Source organism: Equus quagga, chromosome 1 (genome assembly GCF_021613505.1).
Source record: "Equus quagga isolate Etosha38 chromosome 1, UCLA_HA_Equagga_1.0, whole genome shotgun sequence".
Classification (NCBI taxonomy): Eukaryota; Metazoa; Chordata; class Mammalia; order Perissodactyla; family Equidae; genus Equus; species Equus quagga.
This window is the reverse complement of record NC_060267.1, coordinates 41,989,592-42,009,390: the sequence shown is the minus strand read 5'-3', so window position 1 is coordinate 42,009,390 and position 19,799 is coordinate 41,989,592. Positions and strand designations below refer to the sequence as shown.

Here is a 19,799-nt window from a genome sequence, read left to right as displayed (position 1 = left end):
ATTTTTTAGGACAAGCATGTCCTGAATATTACATGAACAATTTTTTTGTGTAAAGTATGTTCACAATATTTCATGCAACATACTGATACTAAAAAAATTATTCATTGTTTACCTGAAATTCAAATTTAACTGAGTGTCCCGTATTTTTATTTGCTAAAGCTGGCAGATTACCCGCATCCTTATCTAGACACCAATTTCTCTCTTAAATCTTCTTCAGTGCCAAGCTCTTTAAGAGTTTTTTATATGTGATACCTTTATTTCCTCACTTACTGGATATTCTTTACCCTACTGCAATCGTTCATTCCCTTTTCACCATTGAAATGACTCTTGCTAAAGTTATCAGTGACTGTAATGTTGCTGGATCTATGGATACTTTCCATTCGTCATTCCACTTGATCTCACAGCAGCATTTAATACAGTTTACCATTTCCTGCTTGAAATAATCCGCTCTTATCTTCAGTGAATATATATATATGTATACACAAACACGTATATATGTATATGTATATTTTTTTCCCCATGTCTCTGGATGCTGCTTTTCTTTCTTTGGAAGACCATTTATCCTCCATCTAATTCTAATATTGAGGCTTTTATAGGCCCTGAGCTCCTTTTTCTGCTCATTCTTAGTATTCACTCTGGGTAATTTCATTCACTTATATGGGTTCAAATGCTATTTTTGTGCCAAAGATTCTGATATTTATATATGTAACCCAGATCGTTCTTCTGAGCTTCAGATATTTATATTTGGATGTCTCACAGGTATGTCAAACTTAATGTGTTAAAAAATGAATGGGTGACAAGTTTTTAAATCTACTCAATTTCTGGTGTTTTCCATTTTGAGATGGAATCTTTGCCTACTCAGTTGCTCTTGGCAGAATCTGGGATTCTTCCTTGATCCCACTCTTGTCTCCTGCATCCTACTGCCTCCTGACTATCAAAACCATCACTAAGTACTATCGATTCTGTCTCTAAAATCAAGCTTATATCCATTCATTTCTCTCCATTGACCTACTTTGTCTCTAGTTCATTACTACTCTAGACTTGCCTGGATGACTTCAATCGTACCCTTCCTGCTTCTCCCAAACCATTCTTTTACCCTTCCAAATTATACTGCAACCACAGTGACTGTAAAACACAAATAGATCATGTCACTCGCCTAATGCCTTTATGATTTCTTATTCAAGTTTTTTTAACATTCAAGTTAAAAAAATCCCTGTAAGCCAAATGCCCTGTAGGCTTTCACTTCTAACTCCTCAACTGACTTCTCGCGATTCTCTCCTTTGCTGAATATTTTCAGGTTTCTGATCTTCTCTGGGATGGTGTGATGCACTTAGTGATTCTCTACTGCCAGGCCTTGATATATGTGCTCTCTTCACTCCTAAGCTCACCAAGGCAAATACCACTTATTCGTCTAGTGTCAACTTCAATACCATTTCTAGGCACTCTTAGCGTGAACATGGATGTATATCTAACTCTATCTAGACTTATAAGTGTGCCATGCAAAGACAGCTCCATTAATGACGTGGGCCCATGAGGCCAGGAAGAATCTCAGAGCACTGCTTTATTTCATCTCATCTCAATCTGAACCTGGAATTGAAGCTGAATAGGACAACTGAGCTCTGCGTTTATAGAGCACATTCCTTTCTGAAGTACCATTATTAAAGTACCACATCAGATCATCATATCCATGATAATACCAGCCCACATGGAAAATGTTGAAATCCCACTCAAATTACAATAACAACAACTCAAATCATTACTTTAGTGCACCTTTGTTTATTTGGTGCTTTATGTCTGTTTCCTCTTGTTCTCAGAGAAATCTTGGAAGTTATTAGTGACACCATTTTAGAGAAGGAGAAACTGAGACTCAGAAAAGTTAAGTAATGTGCTCACAATCTCATAGTTTAGTAAGGGCTGAGTTGAGTTTGAACTCAGGTTTGTCTGACTCAAAGGTCTGCCCTTTCTTCCTCTTGTGAGCCAACAGCAATGGATAGTTGCTTTCCAAGGTCTAAAGGGTAATTTGGGCTCTGCTCTGATGCTATTATGAACCCTAAGGCTTCTGAGCAGTTCCAGGGGTTTCTGTGGAGCCAAAGGTTAAGGATGTAGAATAAATTGTTTCTGAAATACATAACCCTATTGTACAAGAACTCTGCATCTAATTCTGCCTGAGGCCCATGAGAAAGATTTTCCTGTGGGAGCTGTTGGGGCCTGCCGAGCTAGCCACAGGAGCACTGGCACTAAACCAGTTGACAGACAAGAAGAGTATGGGCCCGCCTAATGGTAGATTATGGGGGAGTAGGCCACTTCTTTTCCTCTTTGGGTCTACAAATCTGTCATCTCAAAACCCATATGAAGTTGAACCTGAGGCATTGTGCTGAGTTTGAAGAAATACATCTCTTAGAAAATAGGCATGGGCCCATGAAATCCACTTGAATAGCTTTCCAGATGCATAAATATTTTCTTCTTTCAAGTTTTCTGTAACTGCAAATTCCTGTTACAAGAGTGACTCGGTGATTCATGCTGACGTGGCTGTCAGTGGCCTCAAAAGTCACAGATATTTAAATGAGAATTTTAAAAGATCACATTTTTAATCTAAAATGATCTTGATTGGAATTAAACAGCTAGATTCTTTGCTGCTTTCCTGAAATCTGAGGACTAAGGACTCGCAGGGCCCAGAAGATGTATACCATGACCTCTTGATCCTGCCCAATTATCTTTTTTCTCTTAGATGTTTTGTTTTCGATCTTTTAATCACTTGCACGTCCATAACAAAGATGTCATTTTTCACTGAATTCTATTTTGTTATTTTTGTCAAAAGGTAAGCTTGAATCATGAGTGTGAGAAAATTGATCTGGGTGCTAATGGGATATAGTTGAAATAAGCAGTTTGACTGACTTCTTCACTCCCTTACATTAGCATTGCTACTTTTAGCTAAACTATTCCTGAAATGATTAGTGTAGGAGGATGGGTTTAGTCTTGTATCTTCTCCTTTAAAGCACTCAGAGTTAGAGATCCCAGAAGGATCAGTTTTCTCGCTTGTACTGAAAATGTCACTCTAACAGTTATCTGTCTGCACAGTCAACTTTTGAGAAGTCTTTTGAATTTACCACATTCACACCATTCTCCACCGTGGTGCTAAAAATGACTAATGTGGCTTGGAGACTGGGAGACTGTGATAGCTGATCATCCTTTCCCATCATTCTCTAACACTCGCACACACTCACACACACACATGCTCGGCTGACATGAGTCCTTCAAGGTTTAAAATATCCTCTATGCTAGATGGAATGCAGAGGCACGTGGGATGCCTAGACAGACAGGGTTGGTTTCATCATGGTTGTTCTGTCAAAAAAATCAATCTGGTTGTTTGGCTAAATACTGATCTTGTTTTTAACTAATGTTTAAAATAGTCCCTGGCATTAACTTGTTTAAATACCTTATTTAATTTTATCCTCTCATCGTCTCTGAGAAAAGTGAAGCACACCATTCTCTTTTTTAAACAAGAGCAAACAGTCTTAGGGAGATGATGACCTACCCAAAGTCATGCATGTAGTGAAAGGATTACTGTCTTTTAGGGGCCCTAATTAGTCACTATAAGCCAGTATAGGGTCACTGGAACCAAATAACCTAAATGAACTTCCTTTCCTTTCCTTTTCTTTTTTTTTAGTGAGGAAGATTGACTCTAAGCTAACATTTGTGCCAATCTTCCTCTACCCTATATGTGGGATGCCACCCCAGCAAGGCGTGATGAGCAATGTGTGTGCACACACACACTATCCGAACCCGCAAACCCTGGGGCAGCCGAAGTAGAGTGTGCAAACCTAACCACTATACCACCAGGCCGGCCCCTTCATTTCCTTTCTTGATGAGTGTGATGGCTAAAGGGACTGTCATGAACATAGATATTCCTACTCCCAGAAAAACATATGACAAAGTCTTCTATGATGTCATTCAAGGAATGACGGAGAAGTGCGTGGGCTGCATGATAGAAATTAGGTGAAGTGGGAGCTGATTACATCCAAAAGGGGAGGATATTTTGATGGTCATTAACTTGCAGTCTGATCTCTAGGGACTTTCCATAAGGCTTTATTTTTGGTCCTGTTCACTACAACAATTTATTAGTTACCTGGAAGAAGTCTAAGAACTTGCTTACTAAGTTTGCAGATGAAAAAAAGCTAGTAAAGGTTAGTAATTCACTGGATGACGGAATCACGTTTCAAAAACGTCTGTTATTTAGGATGATGGATTAACATTTATTAAAGATAAAGATAAAGTCTCGCATTTAATTAGGAAAAAAAATTGTGATAAAATGAGTAGAGCTGAGCTGAGAAGAACTGCTAAAAATTAAAAAAGCCCCAGGTTTTAACTGACCATAAGAATCATGCAGCTACTGAAAAAGTCTACACAATCTCTGTTGGGGTTCAGAGAGACAAAGAAATTGAGAGAGTGAGAGAGAGAGAGGGAGAGACGAGGTGGCTAAAAGTAAGATCTATTCTGGTTGTACCCATCTTGAGTATTGTGTTTGATTCTGGAAACCATATTTTAAGAAAGATACTGACAAATTGTTGTTTGTTTAATGGATGGAGGCGTTTTGATAGTGAAAAATCAGGGAATCATGTAATATTAAAAAATTGGAGTGATTTGTCTATAAGTTAGAAGGTGATAGGGGCCAGCCCTGTGGAGTACTGGCTGGGTTCAGAGAACTCCACTTCTGTGGCCTGGGTTTGGATCCTGGGTGTGGACCTGCACCACTCATCAGCTATGCTGTGGTGGTAACCCACAAATAAAGTGGAAGAAGATTGGCACAGATGTGAGCTCAGGGCTAATCTTCCTCAACCAAAAAAAGAGGAGGATTGGCAACAGATATTAGCTCAGGGCTGATCTTCCTCAGCCAAAAAAAGAAGGGGATCTTAATAGCTACCTTTATTGAGCACTTACTGTGTACATTAATTACTTAATTCTCACAACAACATGATGAATTATTTATTGTTGTTATTGACCATAGAAACTGAGGACACATAGCTAGACTACCTAGACTACTACAGAATATGCAGTCTTAATATTGTACTATATTATTTCTCTGAATGTTTATCAAATATTTGAAGAGTTGCTATGTGGATAGAAAACTAGACTTAGTCGGTAATCATAGTTATCAACAGATGAGCAGACTCAGATTATGTCTCAAAGTTGAGAATTTTTCTGGGCACTAGAAGATGATACTACATCTTCTAGTTTTGGGTACAGTGGTAGACTAGATGACCTCCAAGGTAACATCCAATTATAAGATTCTAACTTATTGGGATTTGATACAATGAAGGATTATTATAAACAGAAAAAAAGCCTTAAAAGAAGGTATAAATTAAATTAATTAGTGATAATTTAAATGACTTTCTCTTGAATACAAGTTTAGAGAGTGTCCCACCCCACATCCCATATTGCTAAGATGTCCTCACAATGTGTTCTTGGTAAACCTCCTTTTATGGGCACCAAACTCTGCCAAAATTACATAAACTTTTGTTTATGTATCTTTGACCATATCTAGACTATGTGAATGATATCTACATGCAGGCCTGCATCCAAGAAGGTTGCATTGCAGAAGTAACAAATGTCATTTAAAAAACCCTTACATTGGGTGACTTCTAATAGCTGTTTAGTGTATTGAAATCCATGTTGGCATTGGTTTCAGAATGCTAAGAAGGTCAGATCTCTGTCAGATACTAGTTGTGATGACTGGGGCACTTCACTTCTTTTTTTCTGCCTTGTTACATTTTAAAAATAAGGATAATAATATTACCTTTAAAGATTGTTGTTATAAGTGCAAAAATGTCTGCAACAGCTCCTACCATACTATGCCGATTTTCAATAAAAATCTAGGTTTTCGTTGAAATGTATTTGCAAGAATAATTGTGTGTAATAAGGAATTTGCCTGACCTTTATCTCTGGTTCCAGGGAGGTAAACTCTAAACTCAATGAATTTCCTGAGTGATTGGAGTGTCTTTATTATCCATGGTGGGTCTCTCAATCCCACCTGATAGTTTATGCTAAACAGACGGCTCAGAATGGGGGCTGGCCAGCCAGGAAGACCAACCATCTGGTTAAAGGATTGGGGCTTTGAGCTACATGATATCAGTCGAACCTCTGGGAGGGAAGGGAGGCTGGAGATTGAGTTCAACCACATGGCCAAGGGTTCAATCAATTCTGCCTACATAAGAAAGCCTCAATAAAAACTCTGGACAATGAAACTCAGGTGAGTTTCCCTGGTTGGCAACTGTCACACACTGATGTACCAGTTGGGTTCTACATCACTGAGGGTGAACGAGGTTTCACTTTTGGATCCTCCCAGACCTTGTTCTATGCATTTCTCCCTTTGGCTCACTCTGATTTGTATTCTTTTGCTACAATAAAGCTCGAATCATAAGTGTTGTGCTTTCCTGAGTTCTGTGAGTCATTTTAGCAAATTATCAAACCTGAGGGAGTTCGTGGAGACCTCCTAATTTATAGCCAGCTTATCAGAAGTGATGGCAGCCCTATACACCTCTAAACTTGTGGCTGATGTCTAGAGTGAGTACAGTCTGGAGGAGAAAATCTGTGAAGTTTGCCTTAAGTCTGGGTAAGTTGCTTAAGCAGGCATATGAAAAATTTAGATGTACGTAAAAGGTAAACTGGTAGTAATATTTGACTTTCCAGTTCTTCTAGAATATGTCAAATGTGGTTTGATTATAGGAATTTATGTTTTTAGCAAATTTTCAGGAACATCTTCATTGAGTAACGTGAAGAAACACATGTTCAACACCTAAAATGTTTTAGGTCGAGACATAGGTAAGACTTTTCTAGATTATCTTATAAAATCCTAATACCAGTGCTTTGTCCCTTGCTTACATACAAAGAATCAAATCACTAGACTTCCTGCAGTTCACACATTTAGTTATGACAGTTTAGATTTGAGCCCTTTAAGAAGTGGAACCACATCTCACATAATTCCATGGAGCGCGGAGCCTGACACTTAGTAAGTATTCAGTGCGTGCTTTTCCTTAACTTTCTCAGTCAACTAAGAAAAGGACAGGTTTGATCTTGTTAACAATCAATCAAGGATTGTAAATTTGTTTCCTAGAACTCTAGTATACCTATCACTGAATTTATCGCTCTTAATTTTCTTGCTTCCCTACATTTCTGGAAATTTTGTGAGGATTTGGAAATGTTTATTTTGCTTGCCATGGTATCCCCGCTGCCCAGTATGGTGCCTGGAACAGAGTCCATCCTCGACAAATATTTTTTGTACGGAGACCTAGTGTTAAAAGGAGTTTCTTACTCATAGACACTAATTATTCCATAGTTTGCAAGTAGGTAAATTAAATTTGCTTGTGACAAGAGAACACAAACCAATACTTTCTTCACATTATTTTAAGTACACCACTATAAGTATTTTTGCAAGGAAAGAAGAATAAGTTTGTGACATTTTTCATAAAATAAACAAAAGGAAATTCTTAAAAATTTAAGCTATATTAACATTTTAGAACAAATAAAGGAAAAAGTCTGTGGATTTAAAATACAGCCAAAGACATGTCATTGTGACAGCTAATCATTATAGTCATCTTGTCTGATTTTTCCACCATCACATGTAAGAGCAATACTTTTTATGTTTGCATGTGAATTTTTCAGATTGGTTCTTTGTCCTGACCAAATTCTCCATGGGGAAAATTTTCCAAGATCATTTGTTATTCAACTCACAATTTCTCTTTGGTGCCATAGACGAGACTCCTGGCAAATTACAAGGAAAAAAGGTCATCCAGATACTCCATCCTCCCGTATTTACACAGGACTTTCTGTTTCTGAGGATTATCTATGCCAGCACTGAGGCATTATTGAATATGGCCTCGTTGAAAGACCTAATAAACATATAATGACCTGTTTGCTTTAAAAAACACTAAAAAAAGACAGCAGACAGAGTTTCATGAGAAGTGACATTCTGTAATTACCTCCTCCTATCAAAAGAAAAAACAATTCCCAGAAATTAATGAATACAGCAAGAGTCTATTTCCTATCTTAATTCTATCTTAATTGCAAAAGTGGATCAATTAAAAAAAAGACTACACTGGCAAAGCCCCTGTCTTAAGGTTTTCTCTAGTCATCAAATCAATATATACATGAGCATACCATGAACCTGTTTTTACCTTCTGAGATGAGCTATACCAACCCCACCAGCAGTGTCACTGTGAAACAAGCGAATCCATTGAACAGTGTCAAAAAATTCATAGAGGGTCCTCTGACGGTATTTGGAACCAATCTGTATGATATTACAGAGACTGAGAGAAAAAGGGGTCAGAATTTAGAACATTTTCTCTAAAATACTTTTATTCAAATTAGTGCTGATTATACTTCAAAGAAAGTTTATTGATGCAGTCAAAACTTGGGTTGGACTTTGTTAAAGTTACTACAGTAAGATATATTATGATCTTATAATTTACAGGTGTCTACAAGGAATAAAATATAGGAAAATATACTCTTGTACAGCTATAAGGAAAATTTGATTACTTGGTGCTTAAGTGTCTCATTACACTCACACAAATTTCACCACAATCTGAATATTTCTGATGAACTCTGGTCTGAGATGAGTCTTGTACTACATAATGTCACGACAATTTATCAGTAACTCTCTGACACTGTGATTCTGTGCAAATGATTAGGTTCTCTATGAAAAACTTGAATTTGTCATTTAAAATTAGCATAGAGGTTAAGAGCCTGGACTCTGGAGTTCGACAAGATGGTGCTAAAATGCCAGGTCAACCACTTACTACCTCTGTGACGTTATGCAAGTTATTTAAACTTCCCAAGCCTCATTGTCCTTCTCTATAAAATGGGCATAATACCAGTACTCACCTGTGGAGGGCCTGGGACTCTTACCTGCTGTGATATATGCAAAGTGCTTATTACAATGCTGACTTGTAGGGACTGAATAAAGGTGAGCTATTTTTAACAACATTGATCTCACCAATCAAATAGCCCCTACTTGTGCCAGGCACCATGTAAAGCCCTTTATATCTTTATGTTCACTTAAATGATCCCATTGAAGGAGAGGGTACCTAAAGAGAGACAATAGCTTAAGCATTGGGTCTCAAAAATGGTTATCTCTTTTTCCCTAAATCATTGTTGGTGTAATAGTAATGACGGTGGCAAGAAACTGAAAGAAAATCAAGGAGGTAAATTTTTTTTAAATTCCAATTAAAAATAATTTTTTTGATATTAAAAATAGATGAAAATAAGTATATGTGATTTTGTGCATACCATATTAACATAACTATATAAAATATGGCAATATTGGGGCCTGGCCCTGTGGCCTAGTGGTTAAGTTTGGTATGCTCTGCTTCCATGGCCAGGGTTCAGTTCCCAAGTGCAGACCTACACCACTTGTTGGTGGCCTTGCTGTGGCAGCTCACATATAAAATAGAGGAAGATTAGCACAGATGTTAGCTCAGGGCAAATCTTCCTCAGCAAAAAAAAAAAAAAGAGAGAGAGAGAGAGAGAGAGAGGCAATCTTAGGGATACCTGCAGAATATTTAAAATATTCATTATAATACAACAGCTGAGATTTGCTTCAAAATTATGCAACAAGGAGGAAGACAGTATGTGAATGAGGGTAGAGGCCCTAAACACTAGGCCAAGTTTGGCTATGAGTTGAAAATTATTGACGCTGGAACATGGACATACAGGAGTTTCTTATAATACTGTCTCTCTTTTGTATATGTGTGGCAAAAAATTGTAAAGAAATACATTAAATAATATGAACAGTTTTAGCTTTGAGTGGTTGAATTATTGGATTTTTAATTTTTCTTCTCCTTACTCTTTTGTATGTTGCAAATTTTCCTACAATGAGACATCATACATAAACATTAAAGCTCATTTAAAAAAGAAAAGTGGTGATAGAAAACCAATATACTGTAACCACTAAACCTTTAGTTTCCTTCTCTACAAGAAGAAAGAGATCTTATTCTCTCCTCTCTTCTGTCTCAGGAAATTTTCACTCCTGGTCTACATGACTTTACCCCAGTGAAACCCTGCATTTGTCCAGCACTTTTAAATGAACTTACTGTGGGCCAGCCCCATGGCCCAGTGGTTAAAGTTCCATGCACTCGGATTTGGCAGCCCGGGTTCGCAGGTTCAGATCCTTGGTGCAGACCTACTCTACTCGTCCGCCATGCTGTGGCAGCATCCCACATACAAAGTAGAGGAAGACTGGCACAGATGTTAGCTCAGGGCTAATCTTCCCCAAACAAAAAAAAAAGAGGAAGACTGGCAAAGGATGTCAGGGTGAATCTTCCTCACAAAAAAAAAAACCAAATGAACTTACTAATACATGATGTAAATGTATTAATATTCCTTCCTGCATTGATTTAGCATTTCTGTTTTCTTTCTGTGTGTCGTCCACGTATTTTTATTTATTAGCCAATGAACTTTTTTTTTTTTTTTTGGTGAGGAAGATTGCCCCTGAGCTAACATCTATTGCCAATCTTCCTCTTTTTGCTTGAGAAAGATTGCTGCTGAGCTCACATCTGTAGCAATCTTCCTCTCTTTTATGTGGGATGCCACCACAGTGTGGCTTGATGAGCAGTGCTAGGTCTGCACCGGGATCTGAACCTGTGAACCCAGGCTGCTAAAGCATAGTGTGCAAACTTAACCACTATGCCACAGGGTTGGCCCCCAATGAACTTTTAAAGGAGCCCCTATCTGTGCTCCAAGAAAGGTGCTGAGTGCTGGGGCTGAGGATGGGAAAAGATATCGGAATGTGTTTCCTGGATCTTAAACTCTGGGAGGGCAGAGAGCAGAGATATGCCCATTTCTGAGGGCAGTGCTAAACAGGTACCTAATTCCACAAATAATTATTGGAGATGAAGATAATGATGGTGATAAATGAAAAACTGTGGAGAAGGCCTTCACATTATTGGTGGCAAGGGGCCGTGGGTACCACAGCTCTCTTGTGCAGTGCAAATCACCAGAGCATCCTGGGGACAAGCTCACAAGTTTTTTCAGGAAGATTCGAAGGAAAGTGTGAGGGAACTGCTGAAGAGGCTTTTGGAAGAAATAATTCACAGTTGCAAAAAGGATTTGGCTGATGAACTTTTCTCTCTATAAAAACGAGGAGACAAACAATGGGCAGAAAGTCTAAGTAGGCCGATTTCTTTCACTGAGAAAAAGCAGAATGTACAAGCCCATTATTACTCTGCTAGTTAATTATTAATCCTATGCTTTTCTCTTGCTAGAACTTCTGGTGCAGTATATAATTCATGAACACACTTTGCCAGCTCTCTGCCTGCTGGTTAATCTCTCTTTGGTGTCATTTTAGTCGTTTTGAAAGCCTCTGGTCCCCTTTTATAGGACAGCTTTTCAAGTCGTCGAATCTCCATTTTCAGGCATCTACATGCAGGTTCTAATCTTTTTCGACTTTATTGATCATCAACTTGATTTTTTAGGCTCCATGATACTTCTTGTAGCACATTATAGTATAGATATTATCAACAAGTCTGCCACTATTCTAAAATTCTCATTTTACTATAAGGACACCGTACAAAACATTGGAAGGATATGTGTAAGCTGGTCTTGCCAACGAGAGCTGTAATGTGCCTCCAGGTAGTGGCTGGTTAGTGTTTGCAAAGATGCCCATCACAGCATATGTGGCATCTACAAACTATAGGGCCATAACCACCTTCCTGAGGCACCTGGTACTGGGGACTCATTGCTGGAAATTTCTTTTACTCCAATTGTTCTTAATCAGCTTAAATACGTGTATTGTGTTTGGTGCGAATTTATTTTAAACATGTGGAGAAGTGCCACAGTACCAGAAAATAGAACTTTATCTTATTACCACTTTCAGATCATTTTTTCTTCCTCATCTCTAAAAAGCTTCAGCTTTGAATCTCATGTCATCTCGTTATATCCCCTAATACTTCTCTTTTGTGCTGTGGTCTGCCAATCTCTAGGACATTTTCCTCTGTTATTCGAAGTCATTAGCTCCTTTCTCGTGGTCACAATCTCCAGTTCTATTCCTGCCTTAAGTCTTGGCAATTTCAACATACATATAGATCATCCTTCTAACCTTCCATCCTCCCAAAGCTTGGTTTCTCAGTTCCTTAACCTCCTCTCCAACATCCTTGTCCTCCACTCTACCTTGGTCACTCACACTCATGGTCACACCCTGAACATTGTACCCCAGACCAGAGGTTGATGAATGATGGTCAGGTAAGGTCCAGCCTGCTACCTATTTATAAATAAGGTTTTATTGGAACACAGCCACACTCATTCATTTTGTATTGTCTATGAGTGCTTATTTATTTTGTATTGTCTATGAATGACAGAGTTGGGCAGTAACAGAGATTGTCTGGTTTGCAAAACCTAACTATTCACTATCTGACGTTTTTCAGAAAAAGTTTGCCAACCCATGCCCTAGACCAATAACTGCATCCACTTCATCGTCTTCATTTTGTGCTTCCCCCTCTGACAACCGCCTTCTGTCTTCCCAGTTTACTTCTACTCAACAACAAAAATGCTTGTACTCCTCCTGGAGCTCCACTCCATTGCCCCTTTCATTATTTTTCACCTCTCTCACACCCTTCATGTCGCCTCTACTCTTTTTACCCAAGTTAAGTTCCATGGTCAATTATTATAATCATATTCTTTCACATCCCCTCACTCCTTTGCCAGTCTTTTGCTTTCTGGACCATGATTAGCAAAACAATTCACTGTCTGCCATCTCTGCTTCTGTATCCATGCAGCTTAATGTGGCTGGAAAAAAACACACAACCATGTAGACCAGCTCATTTTTTTTTTTTACCTGATCATAAGTTATATTTTAAACTCTTAAAAATGGGATTGTCAAACTTCCAGATTATTTAGATGCTGTAACTGCTTAGAGTTTGATATGAAAGATGATAATATTTAAATTAAGAGGAAGAAATATTATTAAATTAAAGCAGAGGAGAAGCCAGAAGTCATGGCTTCTTTTTATCAGGTACAAGGTACTCAAAAGGAAAAAGATCATTGCTTTTTCTTTCAATCTTTTTGTTCTATTGTCTTATCTTTCCTTCATTATCTTTCTTCATTCTCCTGAGTGATTTTCCCTAATCATTCTTTTTTTTTTCTTTTTTTTTAATTTTTATTTTTTTCGGATGTACATCATATTTCGAATTCTGTATACATTACATCATGTTCACGACCCGAACACTATAGTGCATCCCCTCACATGTGACCCTAATCACCCCTTTTGCCCTCCCCTCCCTTCCCCAATGGTAACCACCAGTCCAATCTCCAATGCTATGTGTTTTTTTTTTTTTTTGGTAGACCAGCTCATTTTGAATTCCTGCCCACAAACCTTAAACAGCCTCCTGATGCTCTTTGGCAACAGTTTATATCTCCCTAGTTCATTCACTCTCCCATTATTGTAGACAACAATTTTATATCTCTCTTCTCTCTTCAAATCCCCCAAATGACTCTTCCACTCTTACTCAGAGCTCATGGTCTGGCTTCCTACCTCACTGAAAAAATCGAAGAGAATTTCCACAGAATCTCCACACCATATTTATGCATCATAATTTTCTGCACCTACATACTCTGCCTTCCAAACTGTTACTATTGATGAACCAGCCTTGCCACTATCTAAAGCCAAACCCCCAACTTGTAAATCAGATCTCAATCCCTCTCCCTCCAGTATTCTCCCCTCCCTGATGCCATCAATTTTCTCTCTCTCTTGAATCATTCTCACTAACATACTATATTATGCTATTATTTTTCCTTCTTTAAAAACGAAGAAACACAAATAAAAAACCTTCTCTTAACCCCATTCCTTTGCTAGCTACTGCTCCAATTTTTCTCTTCCCTTTATCCCTTAAACTTATTCCAATCAGGTTTTGTGCAGTCCCTTGCCCCACATGAAAAAGCTCTTGTCGAAATCACAGCTAACCATGGCTTAATCCAATTGTCAATTCTCAGTCCTCATCTTATTTGATCTATCAGCAGCATTTGGCACAGTTCATCACTCCCTCCTGCTTGATACTTTCTTGTCATTTGACTTCTAAGGTATTGCTTTCTTGGTTTTCTCCTTTTCTCACTAGTCACTTCTTTTCTATCTCCTTTTGGATTTATCTTTTTTTCTTGATGTCTTAATGATGGAGTGCTTCAGGACTCAGTTCTTGAATCCTCTTCTCTTTCTACACTGGCTCTTTGTCCACACTACTACCTTGATGATCTCAACAAGTTCTATCACTTTAAATACCACTGATAAACTTATGACTCTGAAATTTGCATCTATCCCGTATCTCATTAACAAATTCCAGACTTCGATATCTAATTGCCTATTTGATATCTTTATTTGACATCTCAGTTTCAACATGTTCAAAAATAAACTCTTACTATTCTCCCCAAAGCTTGCTTCACCTGTAGCCTTTTATCTCTCGTTAGATGGCATCTCCATTCTTCCAGTTTCTCAGGTCATAAACTTTGATGGCATTCTTAACTGCTCTCTTTCTCTCATACCCTATTGTTCTGTCTTCAAAATATAACTAAACTTTGATCACTTCTCACAACCTATACTACTGCCTCCCTGGTTGGAAATATTTGTCTTCCCTGGATTACTGTCTCAATTCATCTATCCTTTTTCTCATTATGGTAGAGTCTCCACAGTAGAGAGAGGGGTTCTTTAAAACCGGAAGTAATATTATGTCACTCCTTTTCCCATTTCATTCAGAGCCCAAGTTAGAGTCTTTACAACGGCCACTCTGACTCATCTCTTACTCATATCTTCCTTTCTCACTATCTACCAACCGCACAAGACCCCCTTGCACTTTCTTGCCAGGCACACTCCCATCTTTGCATTTACTGATTCCTCTGCCAGCCATGATGTTCTTTTCAGATATCCATGTGGCTGACTCCCTTAACTCTTTCAAGTCTTTGTTCAAATGTCACTTCTCATTGAGTGAGTGACTTCTCTCCTAACCAGTCTCTTAATGCTGCAACGTGCTCCCTCCTATGCTTGGCATTCCTGATCTCCCTTATCCTGCTCCATCTTTTCTTTTTTTTATAGCACTCATCACCTTCTAGCATGTTCTATCATTTAATTATTTATTACATTTGTTGTTTATTATCTCTCTCCCTTGATAGAACGTGAGTTCTAAAATGGCATAAATTTGCCTCTCCTTTTTTTTTTTCTTACTGAGGTGTCTTAAGCTCCTAGAGCAGAATAAGGCACATTGTAGACACCCACACAGCATTTTTTGAATAAATAAACACAGGTTATGATATAGCTGGGGTACACATTTTTATAATTAAGACATAATTTGAAAAGTTTTCTATTTTTCTTTTTTTCTTGTAGATCATCTCCAAAGTATGACGTGACTTGGTAAGGTAAAAAATTTCCAATGAAATCTGGGGAGTGATCCACTGTCCTTCCTTCCTCAATGCCATCACTGTAAGATATTGTCAGTAATTTGAATAATTTATTTTTATTGTGCTTGCATAGAAATAGCTGTAAAGGTCATTTGTTCATTTGTTTATTCGATCAAAATATATTTATTGGTCACCTACCCTGTACATTCACTTTTCAGGAAGGAGGAACATAGAAGAACACACGGATGAGCAAAAAGGATAAGAATCTTGACTTCAAGACTATACATTCTCATAGCGAGAGGCAGGCAGTAAACATACACATATAAATAAGATAATTTCAGATTCTGACAAGTGTTATTAAAAAAAATAGAATAGGGCTATGAACTGGAAAGTAATAGGATGACCAAGGAGGCTTCTCTGAAGAGATAGTCTTTGAGAAAACTCAATAATGAGAAGCCAGCCACTTGAAAACAGAGGAAAGGGGATTCCGGACAGAGAAAAGCAAGTACAAAGCCCATGGGGCAGAGATAAATTTGACAGCTTAAAAACACAAGATGAAGATCATCACATTTCTAGTGAAATGTTCAAGGGAAAGAATGTTACAAAATGTAGTTGGAGCAGTACACAGAGGCCAAATCACGTGGAGTCTTAGTTACCATTAAAGGAATTTGTCTCCAAAATCTTATTATGTAATTTTAAGCAGGGGAATAGGACTTACATTTTGGGAAGAGCATGATAGCTGTTTTGAAAAGAATAGACTCAGGGGGCAGGAAAGGAAGCAGGGAGACAACTTAGGAGGCCCTCATAGAATTGGAGGTAGAGGCAATGGTGACACAGATGAGGTGGACCACAAAGGAGATGGTGAGACACGACCAGATTGAGATTACATTTCAGAATATTGATTAGATTTGCTTCTGGATTGAAGGTGAGAAGTAAGGGGAAAACGGGATCGAGGATGACTTATTCTGCCCACACTACCAGGTGTCCTGGTGTTTAGGTTGTGGCAAGTGTGGTCGAAAAAGCTGTGAGCAGGACATCTGTGCTTGAGCCCTGAGTCTGGTACTGTTAATTCATGTGAAAGATGATAACAGAAATAATAACAACAGCACACATTATACCTGCTCATTATTGAGTGCTCTCTCTATATTAGACAATCTGCTTTTTCCTTTACATAAAATATTACATTTAGTCCATACAACAACTCTTCCCCATTTTATAGTTGACAAGAAAGGCTCAGAAATGCAGAATAATTTTCCCAAGTTCACATAGCTTGTCTGTGGCAGAACTGAGTTTGAACTCACATCTGTCTGACTTTAAGACCATGGATATTAACCACTATGCTGCACGGCCTCCCAGAGGAGTAATTCTTGATTTTACAGTTCAAAACACGCTTTCACATTTGATGTCAGTTGATTCTCAAGAAGTAGTCTCCCATTTCCATTGATTCTTACACTGATGCTGTGATATAGGGAAGAATTATAATTATTTTCATTTGAAAGATAAGAAAAGTGAAACTTAGAGGTTAAATGAATTCTCAGATCACACAGGTAGTAAGTGACAAAGCTGGAAATCAAAACAGAGTCTTCTGGTCCTTACCCCATGATGTATATAGTGAGTAAGTCAATCGACTTCATTGGACTTCAGCTTCTTGATGGGTAAATCAAGGAGGGTTGGACTCAGTGATTTACATTACATGATCTGCCTATTTAACAGTCTGCAGTTGTGAGTAACTCTCTGACTTTTGTATTCTGAACCACTATTGCTAAGCTGGCCAGGAAGTTCCTGGCTGTATTCATTCATCACCCTCACTCATTACCTTTCTTTACATCTAGCCCAGAAAATTTTGGCTGACTACTTCTAACAATTTTCTGGAAACAACATTATGGAAGTCACAAATGTTTGTGTAGTCGCATTCTTTTATACTTCTTTTCTATTCCTTACAGTGTTAAACAGTGATACACTTCGCGAAACACATCTTAGAATCTCAAAAAATAATTTAATTATGCAAAATATAAGGAATGAAGTGATTTAAAATGATTAAAAAAACAAGTCTAACACATACATATATGACTATAGTTACACAAACTTTATTAATTTTATTTTGACTTTTTTTGTGATTTACTTTGGTATTATATATGTATATATATATATGTACATATATCTTTATTAAATATATATATTTCAGGAATTTGGAAATAACCGTGAAGAAGATAGAATAATTTAAGATTTTAGATACAAGTGAAAAGATTATAGTTGTCATTTAGGATGATTACTCTAAAGGTTGTGTGCTCAGTAGACAGAATGAGGGAGATATTGGAGGTAGTTAGGAAGTTATAAAAATAATCTTGGTAAAGTGTAATTAGAGCTTGAGTTACACTCAGGGCTCCCAGTGCAGGGAAATATAAGGAAGGTAGAAATAGAAGATGTAATAGATTATACTGATACACACACACACACACACACACACATTACTGTATTGCAAAAAGTCACGGAAAAATTTTGATGAATTTTAAAGTAGCTACTTTAATTAATATAAGCAATCTAGATAATCCAGAAAATATTTGATATTTGGTAAAGTTATTTTGAAGCTGTTTTATGAAACACTAGTGATCACACAATGTAGTGTAGTTTAATTTAAAGACATTGAGTTATCTGGAAAATTGGCTGAAAATTTCATTTCATTTACGTGTTTATACACTCTCAAAGTACATTAAATTTATTTTTGGAGGGAGTGTACATGTGAGTTTACCTATGAGTGAGAGGGAGGGAGGTGGGAAGAGAGAACGTAGGAGAGAAGATGAGAGTTTTCATCTATGTTGGAGTTGTCTTCTAGGTTTTAGCAGAGGTCTTGCCTCCTGTAGTGTATATGAACAAATGGTTACTTCCCTTAACCAGGTTAATCTTTCATTCTGTCTGTATTTAGGCAGAATTAATAGTTGTTCTGTATGTGGCAGAAGAATGAAGAGAAATTAGGCAATTTTTTTAAAATGAAGCTGAAGCATTTTGGGAAATCTCCAGGGAGTAAGTAGATTGCCAATCACTTGAATGTTCCCATTGAGGTGGTATGTTCTGTGTAAAGGCCCAATACGTTCTAATATTAGATGACAAAATTGTTACTCACAGGCAGGGCTGACCAATGTTTCAGCCACTCCAAGTAAAATGTACTGAAGAATCAGGTGGAAACAGGGCATGGAGGAAACGGTGAAAACTTTGCCTGAAAGTAGCTGTTCCACTTGAGGGAAGTGTTTTCTGTGTATTTGCAAGAAGCCAGCTATCATCACAGACAATGCAGCTGAAAGATTTCCAGCAACTGAAGGAGAAGAATGCAAAAGAAAAAAAAATTAAAAACAAAGCTAGAAATAAGCGTAACAGGTCATACTATTTCTTATACATTGACACTAAGGAGTGTTTCCTCAACTTTTTTTTGCCCTAGGGATATCCAGCTGCCAGTTAACTGTGTTGTATGACCATCCTGTGCTTAGGCTCTGATCTCTTGAAAGGGCTGCTTTGACTATTTCCTGACTTACTAGTTACACAGCTCCAGGCAAGTTATTTAATGTCATTATCACTTTCCTCAGCTCTGAGGTGGGGTTAACGATGCTTACTTTGCTGAGTGGCTATGAAATTTAAATAATATAATGTACTGGTATTATTATAAGTTTTCCTGGTAGCAATTAGAAGCAGTTATTGTTGAAGATAAAGCAATGGTTTTGAACTTTTATCCCCAGATAAGATATATCATTCTTGATAACTTTTTTAGGTATATGAGTCAAAAACGATTTGGGGGAAATTTAAAATAAAATGATCTCTTCATAAGTTTTAATTATTCTTTAAAAAGTGGTTTTGAAATAACCTGTATGCATTATCAGTCCTCAGTTTTTTGACATTTTTCCAATCTTCGCAGAAAAAGTAAAGCAGCTATTAAAGAATCAAAGACTAGAAACTTTTGTTTAGGAAAAAGAATTTTTTAAGGTAGATTAGCTAGGTTAAGAGTACAAATGGAAGCAATTATTCAGATAGTGGTCCAGCTTTTCTCTTTCTTTTACTTTTAAGGAATAGTCTAGGAAATTTTGGTTGAAAATGAGTAGGGATTTTGTTACAGTTGTTTTAATAGTTTATATCTACTGCAACCATTCCTATTCTCAATTTCTCTTTCATATTATTGGACTTAATCCGATCATTAGAGCAGAGGCAAACTTTAGCCTGATGGAATTTACTTGAAATTTAGAGATGGTCACATTTTGCTAACTTGCATAAAATTTCAGATAAGGCAAACCTTTCAATTCAGAAAAATCAACCTAATGTTTAAATAGCTTAGTGTTTGTTTTGGTTGATAGAGAAACTGGTAGGTAAATTTTTTGATTATATCTCAGCATTTAAATGTATCCAGAAAGTCTGCTGTTTGCTTATTCCCCAAGGAATAGAAGGTG

At 37.4% G+C, this 19,799-nt stretch overlaps 1 protein-coding gene across 1 annotated transcript in view; it reads right to left on the bottom strand.

Moving 5' to 3' along the window:
* SLC15A5 (solute carrier family 15 member 5) overlaps positions 1-19,799 on the bottom strand; it is an 86,235-nt gene that overhangs the window by 18,061 nt on the left and 48,375 nt on the right. Inside the window, 2 exon segments of the mRNA XM_046664695.1 lie at positions 8,172-8,303; positions 18,491-18,679. Of these exon segments, the coding sequence (XP_046520651.1) occupies positions 8,172-8,303; positions 18,491-18,679 (321 nt within the window).